At 39.4% G+C, this 15,981-nt stretch overlaps 1 protein-coding gene across 1 annotated transcript in view; it reads right to left on the reverse strand.

The window, feature by feature from the left end:
• Positions 1-15,981, reverse strand: part of USH2A (usherin) — an 855,126-nt gene that overhangs the window by 252,374 nt on the left and 586,771 nt on the right. The window contains exons 40-42 of the mRNA XM_062211324.1: positions 13,898-14,526; positions 1,849-2,183; positions 832-954 (exon numbers count right to left, since the gene is read on the reverse strand). Coding sequence (XP_062067308.1) covers positions 832-954; positions 1,849-2,183; positions 13,898-14,526 — 1,087 coding nt within the window. The remainder of the gene's footprint in view (positions 1-831; positions 955-1,848; positions 2,184-13,897; positions 14,527-15,981) is intronic.

Genomic DNA, 15,981 nt, shown 5'->3' on the forward strand with positions numbered 1-15,981 from the left:
ATGTGGTTTGGACACAGAGGCCCCAGGAAGGGAGCTGTGGGAGACAAGGCTAGGATTATAAACAAGGTTAGAGGACCCTGACTAAGTTGTGGGTTTAGATACAAACCGACTTGATGGGAAAGTTACTGAAAAGTAAGAATTTTTCACACAATAGCATTCATGTTGTTAGCAATTCAATTACATTACTTAGACTCATGGAGATTTAGACGTTATTTAATTCCATCCAATCACTTCATTTTTATGAGCAACAAAAATGAAGCCCAGAGAAGGGTAGTCATTTGTCTGAGGTCACAAAGCCAGTTCTCCAGCACAGCATGAAACAGAACTCAGATTGGCTAATAATCTCCTGAATTACTTTTTCACCTCTTTGAATTCTATATTAAGTTCTTTCACACCCCAATCCTGTTTACTAAATATTTTTTTGTGGACTGAATCAATGACTTATGGCCAATTACTTTACAGAAATGGTAGCAGTATCAAGGATTTTCCAAATGCCCAGGAACTTCCTAGGTTTCATATGTGTTCAGTATTTCCAAATTCCTCTGTTAAATTTCATGTCTGGATAGAGCTGTGGCACAGGCAATAGGTTAAGGCTCAAACATCTACAAGTTTGACTTCAAAAGGCTTATTGTAAGCACGCAGTTAAGATAGCAAACATTAAACATGCTGACTGTTACAGTTCCATGATTAATGCCACAGATAATAACCAAACATGTTCTATTGCATAACTGATAACAAACTCACACAATGAAGACACTAAGATACTTTGAACTATTCAACATGCCCAAAACTAAATGCCAGCATTTGTTTTTATAGTTTTTGTAATCTCACCTGCTAAGACCCTTATCTTCATAAAACCACTGAGTTCCTGAATAAATATTGTGCCACAGATTTAAATCTTCTGGGGGATTTGATGCAAGTGGTTGCCGGGTTTTACGTCTCAGAAGCTCATATCTAAAGCAAAAGACAAGCAGGAACATCAGGATTATCTCAACTAATGTTATTACCAAATTCAGGTTGTTTTGTGGTATGTGGTATGACGTATGTGTGCAAACATAACAATTCCATCTTAAGTTTTCAATTATGAGGGCTTTTACAGATAAACTTTTTTTCTGGCTCAAGTTTCATATATTGAATTATTTTAAAACAATCAGCTACATTCACATTTTACCATTATCAGCCAGAAAGATAACATTTTAAATTCCTTCTATGTCAGATTTGCCAAATATTTATTGCCAGTTTCACATAAAGTAGAAATACAAAAACCTTATCGAGTTAATGATTTCTTAAGACTTCTACCATCAATACTTAATAAACAATGATAACACTGTATTATCAACTCTACAGTCTTGGCTAATCATCAAGTTCAAGTGGTTTCAAAGCCCTTTCAGGATCACAACTCCTTTCTTTCATCTTATCTCTCTCCCTGATCACATTATTTACAAATGTTCCAGTAATAATGCCATGCTGTAGAAGTTTGTTGTGTTCACTTTAGAATTTTGGAGCATATTTGTGTGAATGATCAGGGTAGAATATGCATCAGGTTTGCACAACAGAATACAAATATACTTAGAGAATCAAGAGAAGGATTTGGTAGAGTCCAGAGGGGAAGTGTTGCTGTTGCCAGAGTTGTTAGTTCTTCTCACTAGCATGGTGGTTTGTCTGCCTTGATGCACAATGATGGTTCCATGTCATGCTGTAAAATGTCATACTCTCTGGAAGTTACCGGCTGAGGCAGATACAGGAAGGAATTAGCTTTATGCTCAGGTGTAAGTAAAAGCCTCCTTCCCTACTCTTAAAGAGGTAAAGACCAAGGCAAAATTCAAAAGCCCAGTTACCTTCTCTTACCTCAAATTCGGTCCGTTTGGCTTGGATGGTGGCTGCCAGGACACCCCAACGTAGGATTCGCTTAGTGGAATCACAGACAGCGGGCTCACATCCTGAGGCAGGGCGGGGTGGGTGGTTACGTAAGTAGGTAGGCTCTCTGTGCACCCTCCTAGGTACCCGTTACCCCCCGAGCAAGCAACAATGGTGACAGAATAATTGGTGAAAGGAATCAGGGGAGTAACAACTTGGCTTAAGACTGAGGCTGTAACATTGGTTACTGTGACGTGTGGGTCCGGCATGCGGATCTCATAGCTAAGCATGTCCCCATTCTGGATGAGCGGAGCTTCCCAAGTGACCTGGAATGAGAGAGAAACTGAGAATCAGTGTGAGAATGCAGGCACAGTCCAACGGAAGTTCGCAGGATCTAGAATTCTCTGCTGTTTCCTTTGCAGCAGGTACATTCAATGCGCTTACTCTCAACTGAGCCATTGTATGAGACGGTCATGAAGGGGCTGGGATCAATTAGTGGAGCACCAGGACTCCGACAAAATGCTGTTTCCTGGGTTTGGCTTGCACTCTTGGTACCTTCCAGCTCTGTCAGATGAATGCACACCTTAGTGATTCATCTCCACTGTGGGTGTTCCGAGGAACACAGAGCAAACACATGGAAGAAATTCACACGTCCACATGCATCAATAGGGCAGCCGCAGGTTTTGTTTTCTTGTGTATAACTCAATTAAGTGGAATATCAGAACTCCTTGCTTTGCACTGTTAGGGTGCATGCTAAATAAGTTGCTTTTGGGAGGTGTGTTGGGGAAGAGAAATCACCATGTGCTTTTTCTGACATGGTACAATTCAATTTCTGATTATATGGAACTGAGCAAGTAAAGCAATAATAGCACATCCCATTTTCAGATATATGTATATAAAGCTCTTAAAAAGGTAAGCAAAGGAAGATCATGAACATCAGAAAAGAAGAGAATTTTGTCATGGATTCTATAATGTCTCAAGTTTATTTTGCTGCTAAGTTTTGCAAAAGCATAGTAGTAATATAGTCATGTTCTTGCAGAGAGGCTATTAAAAATCACTATCCTGTTTTACCTATTTTATTGTTGCCTTGCTGTGTCCCTTAAATAAATATATACCTCACAGTATGTGTTTTAGTTTCTATGTAGACTATAAACTTCCTCTGCAAAAAACAAAAACAAAAAAATTTTACTTATTTTTGTTTATTTGAAGGACAGAATGACACAGAGAGGAAAGAGAGAATGAATTTTTTTTCTGCTGGTTCACTCTTCAAATGCCTCCAACAGTCAGAGCTGGACCAGGCCTGCAACTCCATCTGAGTCTTCTACATGGCTGGTGTGGACCCCAGTACTGAGCCATCATCAGCTGCCTCCCGGGGTTCACATTAGCAAGAAGCTGAATCAGCAGAGAAGCCAGGACTCAAACCAAGCACACTGATATGGGATGCAGGCGTCCCAAGTGGCAGTTTAACCAGCTGTGTCACAACACTTGCTCTGACTGTCAGCTTTATGACAGTGGAACCTAAAATGCATATTCACTTTGGGCCTTGCACACAGAAGTGCTGTTGTTGTAAGCAGTTGTAGTTATAACTTGTTAGGCTATATTTCTCCTTAGAATACAGTTATTTTGAAACATTAAACAATAGATTTCAACGAAGTTATTTACTGATATCCAAATGTATAAATACATATAAAATCAAAGTCACAAAAGAATAATAGAAAATTTACCATTGAAAAGAACTGACCAAAAATTCTATCTTAAATCAAGAGGTAGTTTCCTTCAGAAGCATAACCTGAGATTTTTCAGAATATTTTTAGCAATAGGCGGTGACAAAGTGAGCTCTCAGCACATGTGAGTTGGGCAGTATTGCTTGCTGATTCTCATGGTAATTTATAATTCACAAGGGGCAATATTGACCCAAATGTTGTTATGTGGCTTGAAACCATTGTTAATCTTGAAAGCTTCCTGTAGAGTTCCAGGAAGGGAAGTTTGTGAGGAAAGAAATTTCAAATGTGTTTCTTATGAGCAAAGAGGATTTGTCTCAATACAGAAAATGTTCCAGAAATCCAAAGCAAGAAACATCATAGAACACACATAGGTTTCTATTCATTATTGCAAAGGTACAATGGTCTCCTTGGCCTTGAAAAATAAGTCAAGGTCAAGCTCAGGGTGTTCCTGGTCCTACAGCATGAACCAGAAAAGAAGAGCTATTATAGCTAAATTCCACTTGACTGAACTAGGAATTCACAACTTCTTTGCCTCTCAAATCAGAATATTCAGGTTCAGGTCAGAGCTTGGCAACACTTGAAAGAATTAAAACTTAGGAAATAGTCTGTGTTAGTAGTTGAGCTAACAGTGAATTGATTTGGAAGTTGGTATTGAGGCTGAGAAAAAGCATTCATGAGATAAAACTTGAATAAGATATCTACCAGCAGAGATTAAGGGATTTGATGTAATGACTCTGGAGACAGTCATTTGAAGATCTAAAAAGCCTATTTCCTCCTCTATAAATGTTTACATCTGGAAATTAGCTGTTTTTCTCATTTTTAAAAAGGTTATAAGATTAGAAAAATATCTTTTTGATAGCAGTGAATTAGAAGAAACAAATCTACTTATATAGAAAAATTTTAGGAATATATAAAACAATATTTTATAGCAATATGGAGAAAGACACTTTCATTAATGTCAGTAGCCTAAGAAAAATGGTTGTCTAATTAGATCACCCTCCTGAAAATATCCTGGAGCCATTATTAAAAATAAATTATTAAAAATAAAAATTAAAAAATTTTAAGGAGCCAGTTAACTAAATATTGTATTCTTTTCTTTCCTGTACTTCCAACTGTACTTAGTATAGTGTGACCAAAATGCATGATTCAAAATGTTCAGTTTAATTCCCTATGACCTTTTACATATCCATGAAATATAGCGAGGATTATGAAATATTATTGCAGCTTCTTGGCCTGAAATGCAAGAAATGTGTTCCTTAGTAATTAATTTTACAACAAAACTTATTTAAAAAAATTTTTTTTAGTTTATTTTACAGATAGAATTATACAGTGAAAGAGAGAGAGAAAGGTCTTCCTTCCGTTGATTCACTCCCCAAATGGCTGCTATAGCCGGAGCTACGCTGATCCAAAGCCAGGAGCCAGGTGCTTCCTCCATGCGGGTGCAGAGACTCAAGCACTTGGGCCATCCTCCACTGCCCTCCCGGGCCACAGCATAGAGCTAGACTGGAAAAGGAGCAACCGGGACTAGAACCGGAACCCATATGGGATACTGGCGCAGCAGGCAGAGGATTAACCAAGTGAGCCACGGCGCCAGCCCAACAAAACTTATTTTTTTAAAATGTAGCCATCTTCACTTTCTTTCTTTCTTTCTTTTTTCTTTTATTTATTTATTTGAAAGGTAGAGTTACAGAGAGGTGGAGGCAGAGAGAGATTCCGTCTGTTGGTTCATTCCCCAAATGGCTGCAAATGTCTGGAGCTGGGCCGATCCAAAGCTAGGAGCCAGGAGCTTCTTCTGGGTGTCCCACATGGATACAGGGCCCCAAGGACTTGGGCCATCTTCTACTGCTTTCCTAGGCCATAGCAGAGAGCTGGATCAGAAGTGGAGCAGCCAGGACTCGAACCAGTGCCTATATGGGATGTGGGCACTGCAGGCAGCAGCTTTACCTGCTATGCCACAGTGCTAACCCCCAAAACTCATTTTTAAAGATTTATTTTATTTAGTTAAAAGAGAGAAGGGCTGGCACTGTGGTGTAGCAGGTAAAGCTGCTGCCTGCCGTGCCCACTTCCTATATGGGCACCGGTTTGAGTCCTGGGTGCTCCACTTCTGATCCAGTTCTCTGCTATGGCCTGGGAAAATAGTGGAAGGTGGACCAAGTCCTTGGGTTCCTGCACCCATGTGGGAGACTGGGAAGAAGATTCAGGCTCCTGGTTTCAGATCAGCACAGCCCCAGCTGTTGTGGCCATGTGGGGAGTGAACCAGTAGATGGAAGATCTTTCTCACTGTCCCTCCCTCTCTCGTAACTCTACCTTTCAAATAAATAAATAAATAAATAAATATTAAAAAGGAAGGAAGGAAGGAAGGAAGGAAGGAAGGAAGGAAGGAAGGAAGGACAGAAGGAAGGAAGGGTTATAGAGAGAGATGGAGGGAAAGACAGAGAGCTCTTCCATTGACAGGTTCACTCCCAAATGGCCACAACAGCTGGGTCTGGTCCAGGCTGAAGCCAGGGGCCAGGAGCCAGGAGCTTCTTTCAGGTCTCTCACGTGGATGCATGGCTATCCTCTGCTGCCTTCCCAGGCACATTAGTAGGGACCTGGATCAGAGCTGGAGCAGCTGGGACTTGAACCGGAGCCCATATAGGATGCTGGTGTCTCAGACGGCAGCTTTGCCCACTATGCCACCACTCTAACCCCCATCAAAACTTTTAATAGAATTACAGTTTTCTAGTGGAAATAAAATGTTTATTTCATAGAAAACTTGCTTAACATGATTTTTTTGAGTGATTCTTAATATTTATATCTCCATTTCTTTGTTTGGTTATATTTTCATAAAATAGGACAAGTAGATAACTGGTTAGAGAGCCACTGACTTTTGCCAACCCTTTCAGATCCTTAAAGAATTGTTCTAGAAAATCATGGCACCACCAGAATTCCAAATTATTAAACAGAAACTTAGAGGTATAGGTTAGTTGATTGGCTTTAGGCTCAGAAAGAGTAATACATATAAACATTGTTAACTGACTGACTTCCTGCTTAAATTCCATCAAACTGTATTTAAGAAGTTTATAAATAAATAAGAGTACCAAGGTATTTCAAAAAGTTTGTATAGCATCATGGCTTAAGCCTACTGCTTGTGATACCAGCATCCCATATCAGAGCAGTAGGTTGAGTCCTGGCTACTCTACTTCTGATCCAGCTCCCAGCTAAAGTTTCTGGGAAAGCAACAGAATACGGTCTGTGTTCTCAGGACCCTGCCACCCATGTGGGAAGCAAGGGTGAAGTTACAAACTCCTGACTTCAGCCTGGCCCAACCCCAGCCATTGAGGCCACTTGGGGAGTAAACTAGCTGATGGAGATCTTTTTTCTCTCTCCTTCTGTCTCTTTCTGTCACTCTGCTTTTCAAATAAACAAATAATTTTTTTTTCTTTTAAAGATTTACTTGTTTGCTCTGAAGACAGAGTGATAGAAAGAGGGAGGGAGAGACAAAAAATCTTCCACTCATTGGTTCATTCTCCAAATGGCCTAAAAGGCTGGGGCCTGGAACTCCATCTGGATTCCCCACGTGGGTGGCAGAGACCCAAGCATTCAGGCCATCTCCTGCTGCTTTCCCAGGTACATCAGCAGGGAGCTGGATGGGAAGCCGAGCCGCTGGCATTGAAACTGCCTTCATGTTAGGAGTCCAGCGTCACAGGCAGAGGTTTAACCCGCGGTACCACAATAGCGGCCCCAGTAAAGAAATCTTGAAAAAATGTTTCTAGACAGATAGAACCAGAAGGTAAGTATTCTTTTTGGCACACACACAAAACAAAAACAAAAACAAAAACAAAAACAAAACTTTGAAATCCACAAAGGCTTTTCAAAATATTAATTTCCCATGAACTTCTTGAAGACCTTCCTGGATGTATGAAGGTGATCTAATGTGTTGAGAATGGACTGAAGATGTTGGTCCTTCATATTTATGTCAGCTGTGCCACTGAAATTGGGTGGCTCTGAGCAAAATACGTAACATCTCCAGGCTTTGGGCTCCTCACACCTATTGTGGAGACACAATCCTGGCTTCATGTTCAGACACTCCACTGCTTAATTCTAAGACAGCTTCATCAGTAGAAGATACAATGCACCACAGGGAAAGAACATGTGTAAATATTTAGTTTGATAGAGCAATTCCTCTTAGCAACTGACTCCTTGGCAAAACTCATACAAGAAAATGATTTACAACAAATGGCTCTTAAAATGAATATTTGCCTTCAAAATGTCCTCCTTTTCTCATTATTAATGTAAATTTTAATTTCAGATCTCTTGCTTGTATTTCTCAATCAGGCACAGTACAAACATGAGAGAAGGAAAAATCAGCAATGCCTCTCTGATTCCTCCCTCCATAGCCCCTTCTTAAGGAGAGGAAGTTACTGCTTGGCATCTATTCTTCCGCACCTTCGGAATGCTCATACAAATAAAGCAGAAATTTTGATACACTTGCAAGTTTTTTTTTCTTTCTTTTTACTTTCTGTAAACAGAAAAAGTGTATTTCATATCTAGTATGTTATAACTGGTATTTAGCCTTAACCATAGTTTATGGACACACTTGATCATATTTTATTTGCTTTAATATAACATTATTTTCATGAAAAAATTATTTAGTTATTACCTATTGGCATTATCTCACTGCTAAAAACAGTATTTTAAGATGTATGCAATACATACCATTGTATTTATTTAGCACTGGATAGATTACCAAGGAGTACAGTGCAAAAAGTAAATATGTGTTTCATTTTGATCTTTACGAAGAGATTCCTTTCTGAAAAAGTTGAGGTAATTCACATTATCACAAACAAGGCACGCGTCCATGATCTGTATTCCCACAAACTCTCGATACTACCATTGTTAATTTTTACCAAAGTACTTATTTCTTTAATTAACGTATATTCACCTGACTTTTTATTCTTTTTTATGACTCCTCAAAAGTAATCAAGTTATTTCATAACTATGTATAATTATCTTTTTTCAAATTTTCATTACATTATTTTAATCTTATTTGAGAGAAAGAGAGTGCGAGAGAGACAGAGACAGACAGCAAAGACCTCCTGTCTGCTGTCTGTCTCCCACATGGGGAGCAGGGACCCAGGTACTTAAGCCATCACTGCTGCCTCCCAGGGTTTGTATTAGCAGGAAGCAGAGCAATGAAGACTTGAATCAAGCACTTTGATACAAGAGGCAAGCATCCCAGGCAGGAACTCAGCAGTGCCACATTCCCACACCCTTTTACTTTAAAACCACTGAGTTCCTTCTTCTAATTTAGAAAGGGATCCCTCATCTTTAAATTACATAAAATTCTCATTCGTTTTCTTCCACACTTTCTATTTTTTTAACATGTACATTTTAATTCCTTGAAAATTAGCTTTGACAGAGGGATCTATTTTTGGGTCCTTAAACATGAATAGCTAGATAGACCAGTATCATTTTATCAACAAACCACCTTTTCCCAGTGTGATAAATGCCCCATCTACAATAAGTTTCCACAAGACTTGTGTCTAGGTCTAAACTCTTGAGTCTTTTCCATGTTCTACTACATGTCAATATCATATTGTTGGGATATAGTGCCTTTAGACAAGTTTTGTGTACTACAGAAAATATAATGCCACATTTTTTTTCTAGAACTTTTTTTTAAAACCATTTAGTCTTCTGTTTATATTTTAAAATAATCTTATCCAGTTTGAAAAGCAAAAGAAAACAACAATGTTACTAGCATCCTGATTTGAACAATCAGGTTTATTTGGCAATTTTAGAAGGATTGATTTTTTTGTTGTTGTTGATGATGGAATAAATCCTTCTGTCCAGGACAATGGCCTAGTCCCCGTTTGTTGCAGTATAAAGTACAGAACTGCATGGATGCCAGAACCAAATTGCTTGACTGTGATCCTAATTCTTACTCCTTATGTAATTCAACCTCTCAATTCTCAGCTTTCCATCTGTGAAATGGGGATAACAATACCACTTATCTGACACGGTTGCAGTAAAGATTAAATGAGAGCAATTTTTTTGCAACAATGTATACATTCAATAAATATTGCTTGTCATTGTTGTTTTATTTCCTCCATAAGATATGTGTATTTTTTATTTGTGAGTTGATTTAAGCAGCCGTCAAAAATTAGTCCATCTTTAAAAACTGATGAGAATTATGATGAAGACTCAACTCCTTTTACTTTGGTTTGTTACAAAGCCCACACACGCGTGGCACTACATGCAGACAGCAGAGCCAAAGCTCTCAAGGACATGGTCTAGGTGGCGCTCTCCTTCCTCCTGGTGCTGAGGCTGGTGAGTTCAGCTGCCTGCAAAACAGGAGCTGAGGGCTGCAGGTTTGCTTCACTTAACCTGCTTAAACTGTGAGAAAGTTGGCAAAGGCATCAGGTTTAGAAACATGCAATATCCCTATAATAGAAACTTTTTGCAGCAGTACTGTTGTAGAAGTTTCTCTACATTTTACTTCTTATCACTCCTCAATTCTACTCAGACACTCAGTGCAGTAACGTGTACACTAAATCTACCCAACTTAAATATCTTCTTACCTTGAATTCTTTTTAGAAATCACTGCTGAATTTTACAAGTCCAGTTTCTGCATCTATTGACCAATGGACTTTCTCCTTTAATTGACTGATAAAGGAAGTGTGTTGGTAGATTTCCTTAGGTTGAACCATCCTCCTTAACTTTCTGGACTCAAATCTAATTTGTCCTGGTGTATCATTCTTTCAATAAATTGCTTAATTTGGGTAATATCGTCTTTGGAAGTTCTAGACCAATATTCAAATGTGACAATCGTCTTTGGTGTTACTGGGCTATATTTTTCAGAGTATTGTTACCAACTTTATAGAAAGAAAAGTGCACAGCTTTCACTTTTCCAGTTGACACAACCTCTCTGGCATGACACATATATTTTCTTTGTAATCAAATAAGATTTTCAGAATTTGATTGATTTCTGCTGCTGCACTCTCTAATCTTCCTTTTTTTTTTTTAAAAAAAAGATTTGTTTATTTATTTGAAAATCAGACTTACAGAGAAGGAGAGGCAGAGAGAGAGAGAGAGAGAGAGAGAGAGAGAGAGAGAGAATATCTTTGACTGCTAGTCCACTCCCCAAATGGCCACAATGGTCAGCACTAGGCCAGGCCAAAACCAGGAGCCAGGAGTTTCATCTGTGTCTCCCACATGGGTACAAAGGCCCAAGGACGTGGGCCATTTTCTGCTGCCCTCACAGGCACATTAGCAGGGAGCTGGATCAGAAGTGGAGTAGCTGGGACTTGAAGCGGTGCCATATGGGATGGAGGTGCTGCAGGTGGTGGCTTCACTCACTATGCTACAGCACCGACCCCAAATTTTCCTTTCTTATTGCTTAAATCTACGCCAAGTCATTTTATCTCTTTTTATACATATTAATGTTACTTTGGATTTGTTTGCTTGTTGACCAAAAGATGTGTGGTTTCTCTCACTTTCCCTTTTAGACTGTAATTCTTGTGGTATCATTGTATAAAGAGCACGGGACAGAGGAAGCAGGTGGAATACCAGCTCCACTATCCCCTCCCTATCAGTGAGTATTCATTATTCCTCCTAACCTGATTTGTTCTTTCCCTCCAAGTCTTTGTCACTTTCAGGCATATAAGATGCTGATTTGTTTGTGTTCTATCTAAAATGTAAGCTCTAGGATGCCAGGGACTTTATTTTGATCTCTATTGTAACCACAGTGGCCAAAAGAAGCATTCGTGACGATTGTGTCGATGTCACTAAATGGCAGCACTGAAACTGTTACTGATGTTGCTAATCTTATTAACAATTTTCTTCATCTAAATATATACTTGGAATAGCTTTTCATGGGAAATGTTGAATAAATTTCATAACCAAGGCATTGATGACTATCCTTCTGTTATTCCTCATAAATCTATCTATCTATTTATTTATTTATTTGACAGAGTTAGTGAGAGAGAGACAGAGAGATAGGTCTTCAATCCGTTGGTTTACTCCCCAAATGATCGCTACAGCCGAAGCTACACCAATCCGAAGCCAGGAGCCAGGTACTTCTTCCTGGTCTTCGATGAGGGTGCAGGCACCCAAGCACTTGGGCCATCCTCTACTGCCCTCCAGGGCCACAGCAGAGAGCTGGACTGGAAGAGGAGCAACCAGGACTAGAACCCGGCTTCCTTATGGGATGCCAGCACCGCAGGCGGAGAATTAACCAAGTGAGCCACGGCGCTGGCACCCTCATAAATCTTTCATTTTGACTTTTAAATCTTGTACTCTGCAAAGAGAAGTCTTCGTTTTGCATCAAATACCTCCACTTACCAGGTAAGCTGTATCACAAGAACACGTGCTCTGGTAAAGTATTAAGATCTTTCTAAGCGCCAGCTCTGTGATTAATCCTCTGCTTGCGGTGCCAGCATCCCTCTCACTGTCTGTAACTCTACCTCTCAAATAAATAAATAAAATAAAAGATCCTTCTAAATATCATATGAGCCAATAGAACTACAGCATACCTATGTGATTTTCATTCCATTTAAATACACGTCATCAAATACTAGATTCAGTTGAATATTGCTGCTGTTTCTCTTCATTGACAACTTTTTTGTTTCATGGTTATAAACTAATAATCATTTTTGTGCATTTAAAAAAAATCAGCAGTATACAATGACCATATATTTCAAGTACTTTCTGAGAGACTTTTAAATTTCTGACCTAAGATTACTCCTGCCTTGTGGGCGTGAGATGATGGCCTGTGAGAATCACTCCTTTGGCCAAGCTAATGCAAACTTCTCATGCAAGTTGTCTAGTCATGCCTATTGCTTTCTTCCTGGATATTACAAAGGAGGGCAAAAAAATGAACAGGCCAGAAACTTGTTCTAGACACTTTTGATCACTGTCTATATATGCTGAATCAAAGAGCATTGTGTACTGAGTTATTATTCTTCCAAAACTACTTGCTTTTTTCTAGATCTGCTTTAATCAGCAATGCATAATTATAAAATTTTTGTTAGAATTCAGAAGAGTGTGTTATGTGGCTTTGTCTGTGTGAAGGCACTGGGTTTGTTATTTTACATCCTATTGATTGGTTCTGCTACCAAAGTTTTCCAGAATTCCCCAGGGATTGACAAGAAGTCTCCTCTGGAATGATGAATAACTCAAGATTTGTTTGGATTTTTTGTTTTTAGTTTTGTTTTTACTTTGATTGAAGCTTAAGACTTCCTAATTCATATCACATGTGATATGAATTGTAGATCTTATAATTAAAAGGTAATTTCCTTTTAGTGTTTTAATAACATGTCTATGTTCTTTTGTTATTTCTATCCAATAGGTGTGCTGCTTTCACTGTCTCATCCTAAAATGAATCAAGATTTTTTTCATTTTAATTGTCTTTATATACAGAAGATCAATTTAGTATATACTACGTAAAGATTTCAACAGTTTGCACCCACACAGAAACACAAAGTATAAATTAAAAATAGCTTTTAGTTTGTAGCTTAAATTAAATTTCCTCAACAATTTATACTATTTAGCATCACCTAGTGTTCACTTTTGGTGAGGAAGAGAGAATACACGACATAGATCCAAGTAATAATTTCAACAGATGAACTTTGCTGTTATGCAAATGTCCTTTGTTTTGTGCTCTGGTGAGCAAGCTACTGCACCAATGCTTTTGGCAGTCGTACAAGACTGAATCCATGGAAGCATGTGTGTATTTACACAAAAGAGGCTTCTAAGCTACAAAACTCCCTCCTGTTTGGTTATACTAATTTCCCTTGAATGAAGTTTGTATGCCAGCCAAAACAATGGTAGTTATCCTGTTCTCTAGAGTTCATTCCCAATAGAATGAGGTGAATAATTGAACACTTTCTAGATAACCCAGGATTGTGGTATTTTTTATTTCCCTCCCTGTCACTTCAATTCTTTGATTATTAAAAAGTGCCAGAGTCTTGGTCATTGGAACTTTTGCTAATATGCTAATCCATTCCTCCATATTTTCCCATCTCTTCTCATTTTCTGATCTATTTAAATCTGACGTGGTGGTTAAGCTAAGCATCCCATTGTGGCATTCAAAATACTTCAGGTGTGCGAGGCAAATGGAAGCATCTCGACAATATAATTAGGGGGATACAGGGAGAAATGAAAAACTGACATCGAAGTCAAGATAGTTTGGGCCAAAGGCCAAAACCCAGTTTCTCCAGTGAATGCCTAAAACAACAAATGCATTCGTTTTGTCAGTAGATGGCTCTGTTCAACACAGAGTCAAACCAGGGTGCATTCCTTCAGTGTGCAAAAGCAAAGAACACTCTGGATCTTACCTTGGCTGCATCGGGTCCAAGCACCTGCACTGCAGGTGGCTGTACTCCAGCAGGTCGTGAGGGTCTCGTGGTAACTTCCGCCCAAGCACTGCTGTTGGTGCCTCCATTAACAGTGCTCATCAGCACTCGATATTCATAGTGTGTCCATGGGTTAAGAGAAGGAGTCTTGTCAATAAACCTCATGGAATGATTTCTTGGGAGAGTCACCAGGGTGGTAACTTCTTCCTTCCCTTTGAGTCTTCTCTCAATCGTGAAGTTCTCCACCAAGCCGTTGGGGTGGGTGGGGGGTTGCCAAGCTATAATCACCGACGTCGGAGTATCAGAGAACAGTTCCAGACTCGGGATGCCTTCTGGTGCCCCTGGGAGTGTCCACACAGTCTGGGACTCTGGTGAGAGGGAACACCCTCTGGCTGTACAGGCTTCCACTTGAAACGTATAGGCTGTATATGGCAGTAAATGAAGCACTGTTGCACTGGTGACATTCCCAGGAGCCCTCAAGCACAGATGGCCACGTTGGTAAATGCTATAGTGGGTAATGACCCCATTGCACTGCAGAGGCTGCTGCCAGGTGATCAACATTGTCCTCGACTTTATGTCCAGAAGAATCGGAGGGTCTATAGGTCCAGGTTCTATAAAGGAGAAGAAATCCAAGAAGTCACTCCCATAGCTCCTCAAAATACAGCTGAAACAAGTGACAGGTCTCCTAGGACAGCATGGAGACCAAACACTTGGCAAAGGCCAGTGGGTAAACAAATAGCCTACCATCAAGACAAGGCCATGGCTGCTGGCTGCTTTGCTCATTCATCTTTGTGAAATACTTGTTGAATATTACTGAGTCAAAATTGCCACTTTCTTTTCTAAGATAACTATTGCTAACAAGCAAAACCTTCACAAAGATTTTTGAAAATAAAGGTATTAGAAAAGAAACAGACAAGGAGGCTTTTAAACCCAAGTTCTGGCTTCTGCTACATTTTTTTTCCAAAAGCCCCAGTAACTAATTATAATCAATAACACTATCATAACAAACCTACGTATTTTACAGCCCAGTAAAATCCTTCGGCATCTCTCATTATATATTCCATATTATACTTGGTTCTGTTTATCATTCTAATCCATGTTTTGCAATTTATCTACTCCCTGTTAATATTATAGGTGATTTTTTACTGTGACTGTGACAGAAGCTGCCGATTTAGCTCTTTCACCTACTGATAAATAAACAATGCACAGATCTGACCTTTAGGTTAACAGGTTTTATGCTTGCTCCACTCAGCACTCTAACTGATTCAATTATCATAAAGGTTCAGGAGGCCCCATGAATACTGAAAAAGGCCCACCATATGCCTGCATAGGTGTTGTGGAACAGCAAATATTCTGCAGCCCTCCAGAGAAATTCCTTAATTGTAAATAATTTCACCAGGCGACACAATCAAGTCACCTTGAATGCAAGCCCCTCAGCCTGCGGAGGCAAAGTGTTATTTAAGCTTTACTGGGCTGCATTAAATTCTGCAATTTGAAGGGCTGTTAAGTTTTTCAATTGAAATTTCATTTAAAATGCAGGTGCTTTTTATTATATTGAGGCTTTACTGCTCTCTAGGTACAAGCAAGAACATGGTGCAATAACACAAATCTGGCTCAATCACTGATCAGTAACAGCTGTAATTCCAGAACATTTAGCATTCTTATAAACCACGGGCTGAAATCTATAAATTGCTACAACAGATCAAGAAAATACTGTGGCCCCCTTTTCTGCCCACAGGAGTTTTGACATTTATGAGATTTTTCTGTGAACACTGGGTTTTATTGAAAATCTTTACAAAAAGATATACTTGGATTTAGTAATTGTTTAAAGCAGCCTTGATGGTGTGAGTGTGTGGACGAGAGTCAGTGTTACCTCCAAGGCTTGCGTTTTAAACGCAGGATACGGCTTTGCGAAGTCAGCATCCACAATAGTCCGTTAGCGGAACATGCTTTCACACAACAGGATTCACGTGTTGGTCACCCCGGACTGGCGGAAGCAACACACTTGTGGAGGAGGAAGATGCTACAGTGCACTGACCCTGAAATCAAGCCATTTCTGACAATTT

Source organism: Lepus europaeus, chromosome 14 (assembly GCF_033115175.1).
Source record: "Lepus europaeus isolate LE1 chromosome 14, mLepTim1.pri, whole genome shotgun sequence".
Lineage (NCBI taxonomy): Eukaryota > Metazoa > Chordata > Mammalia > Lagomorpha > Leporidae > Lepus > Lepus europaeus.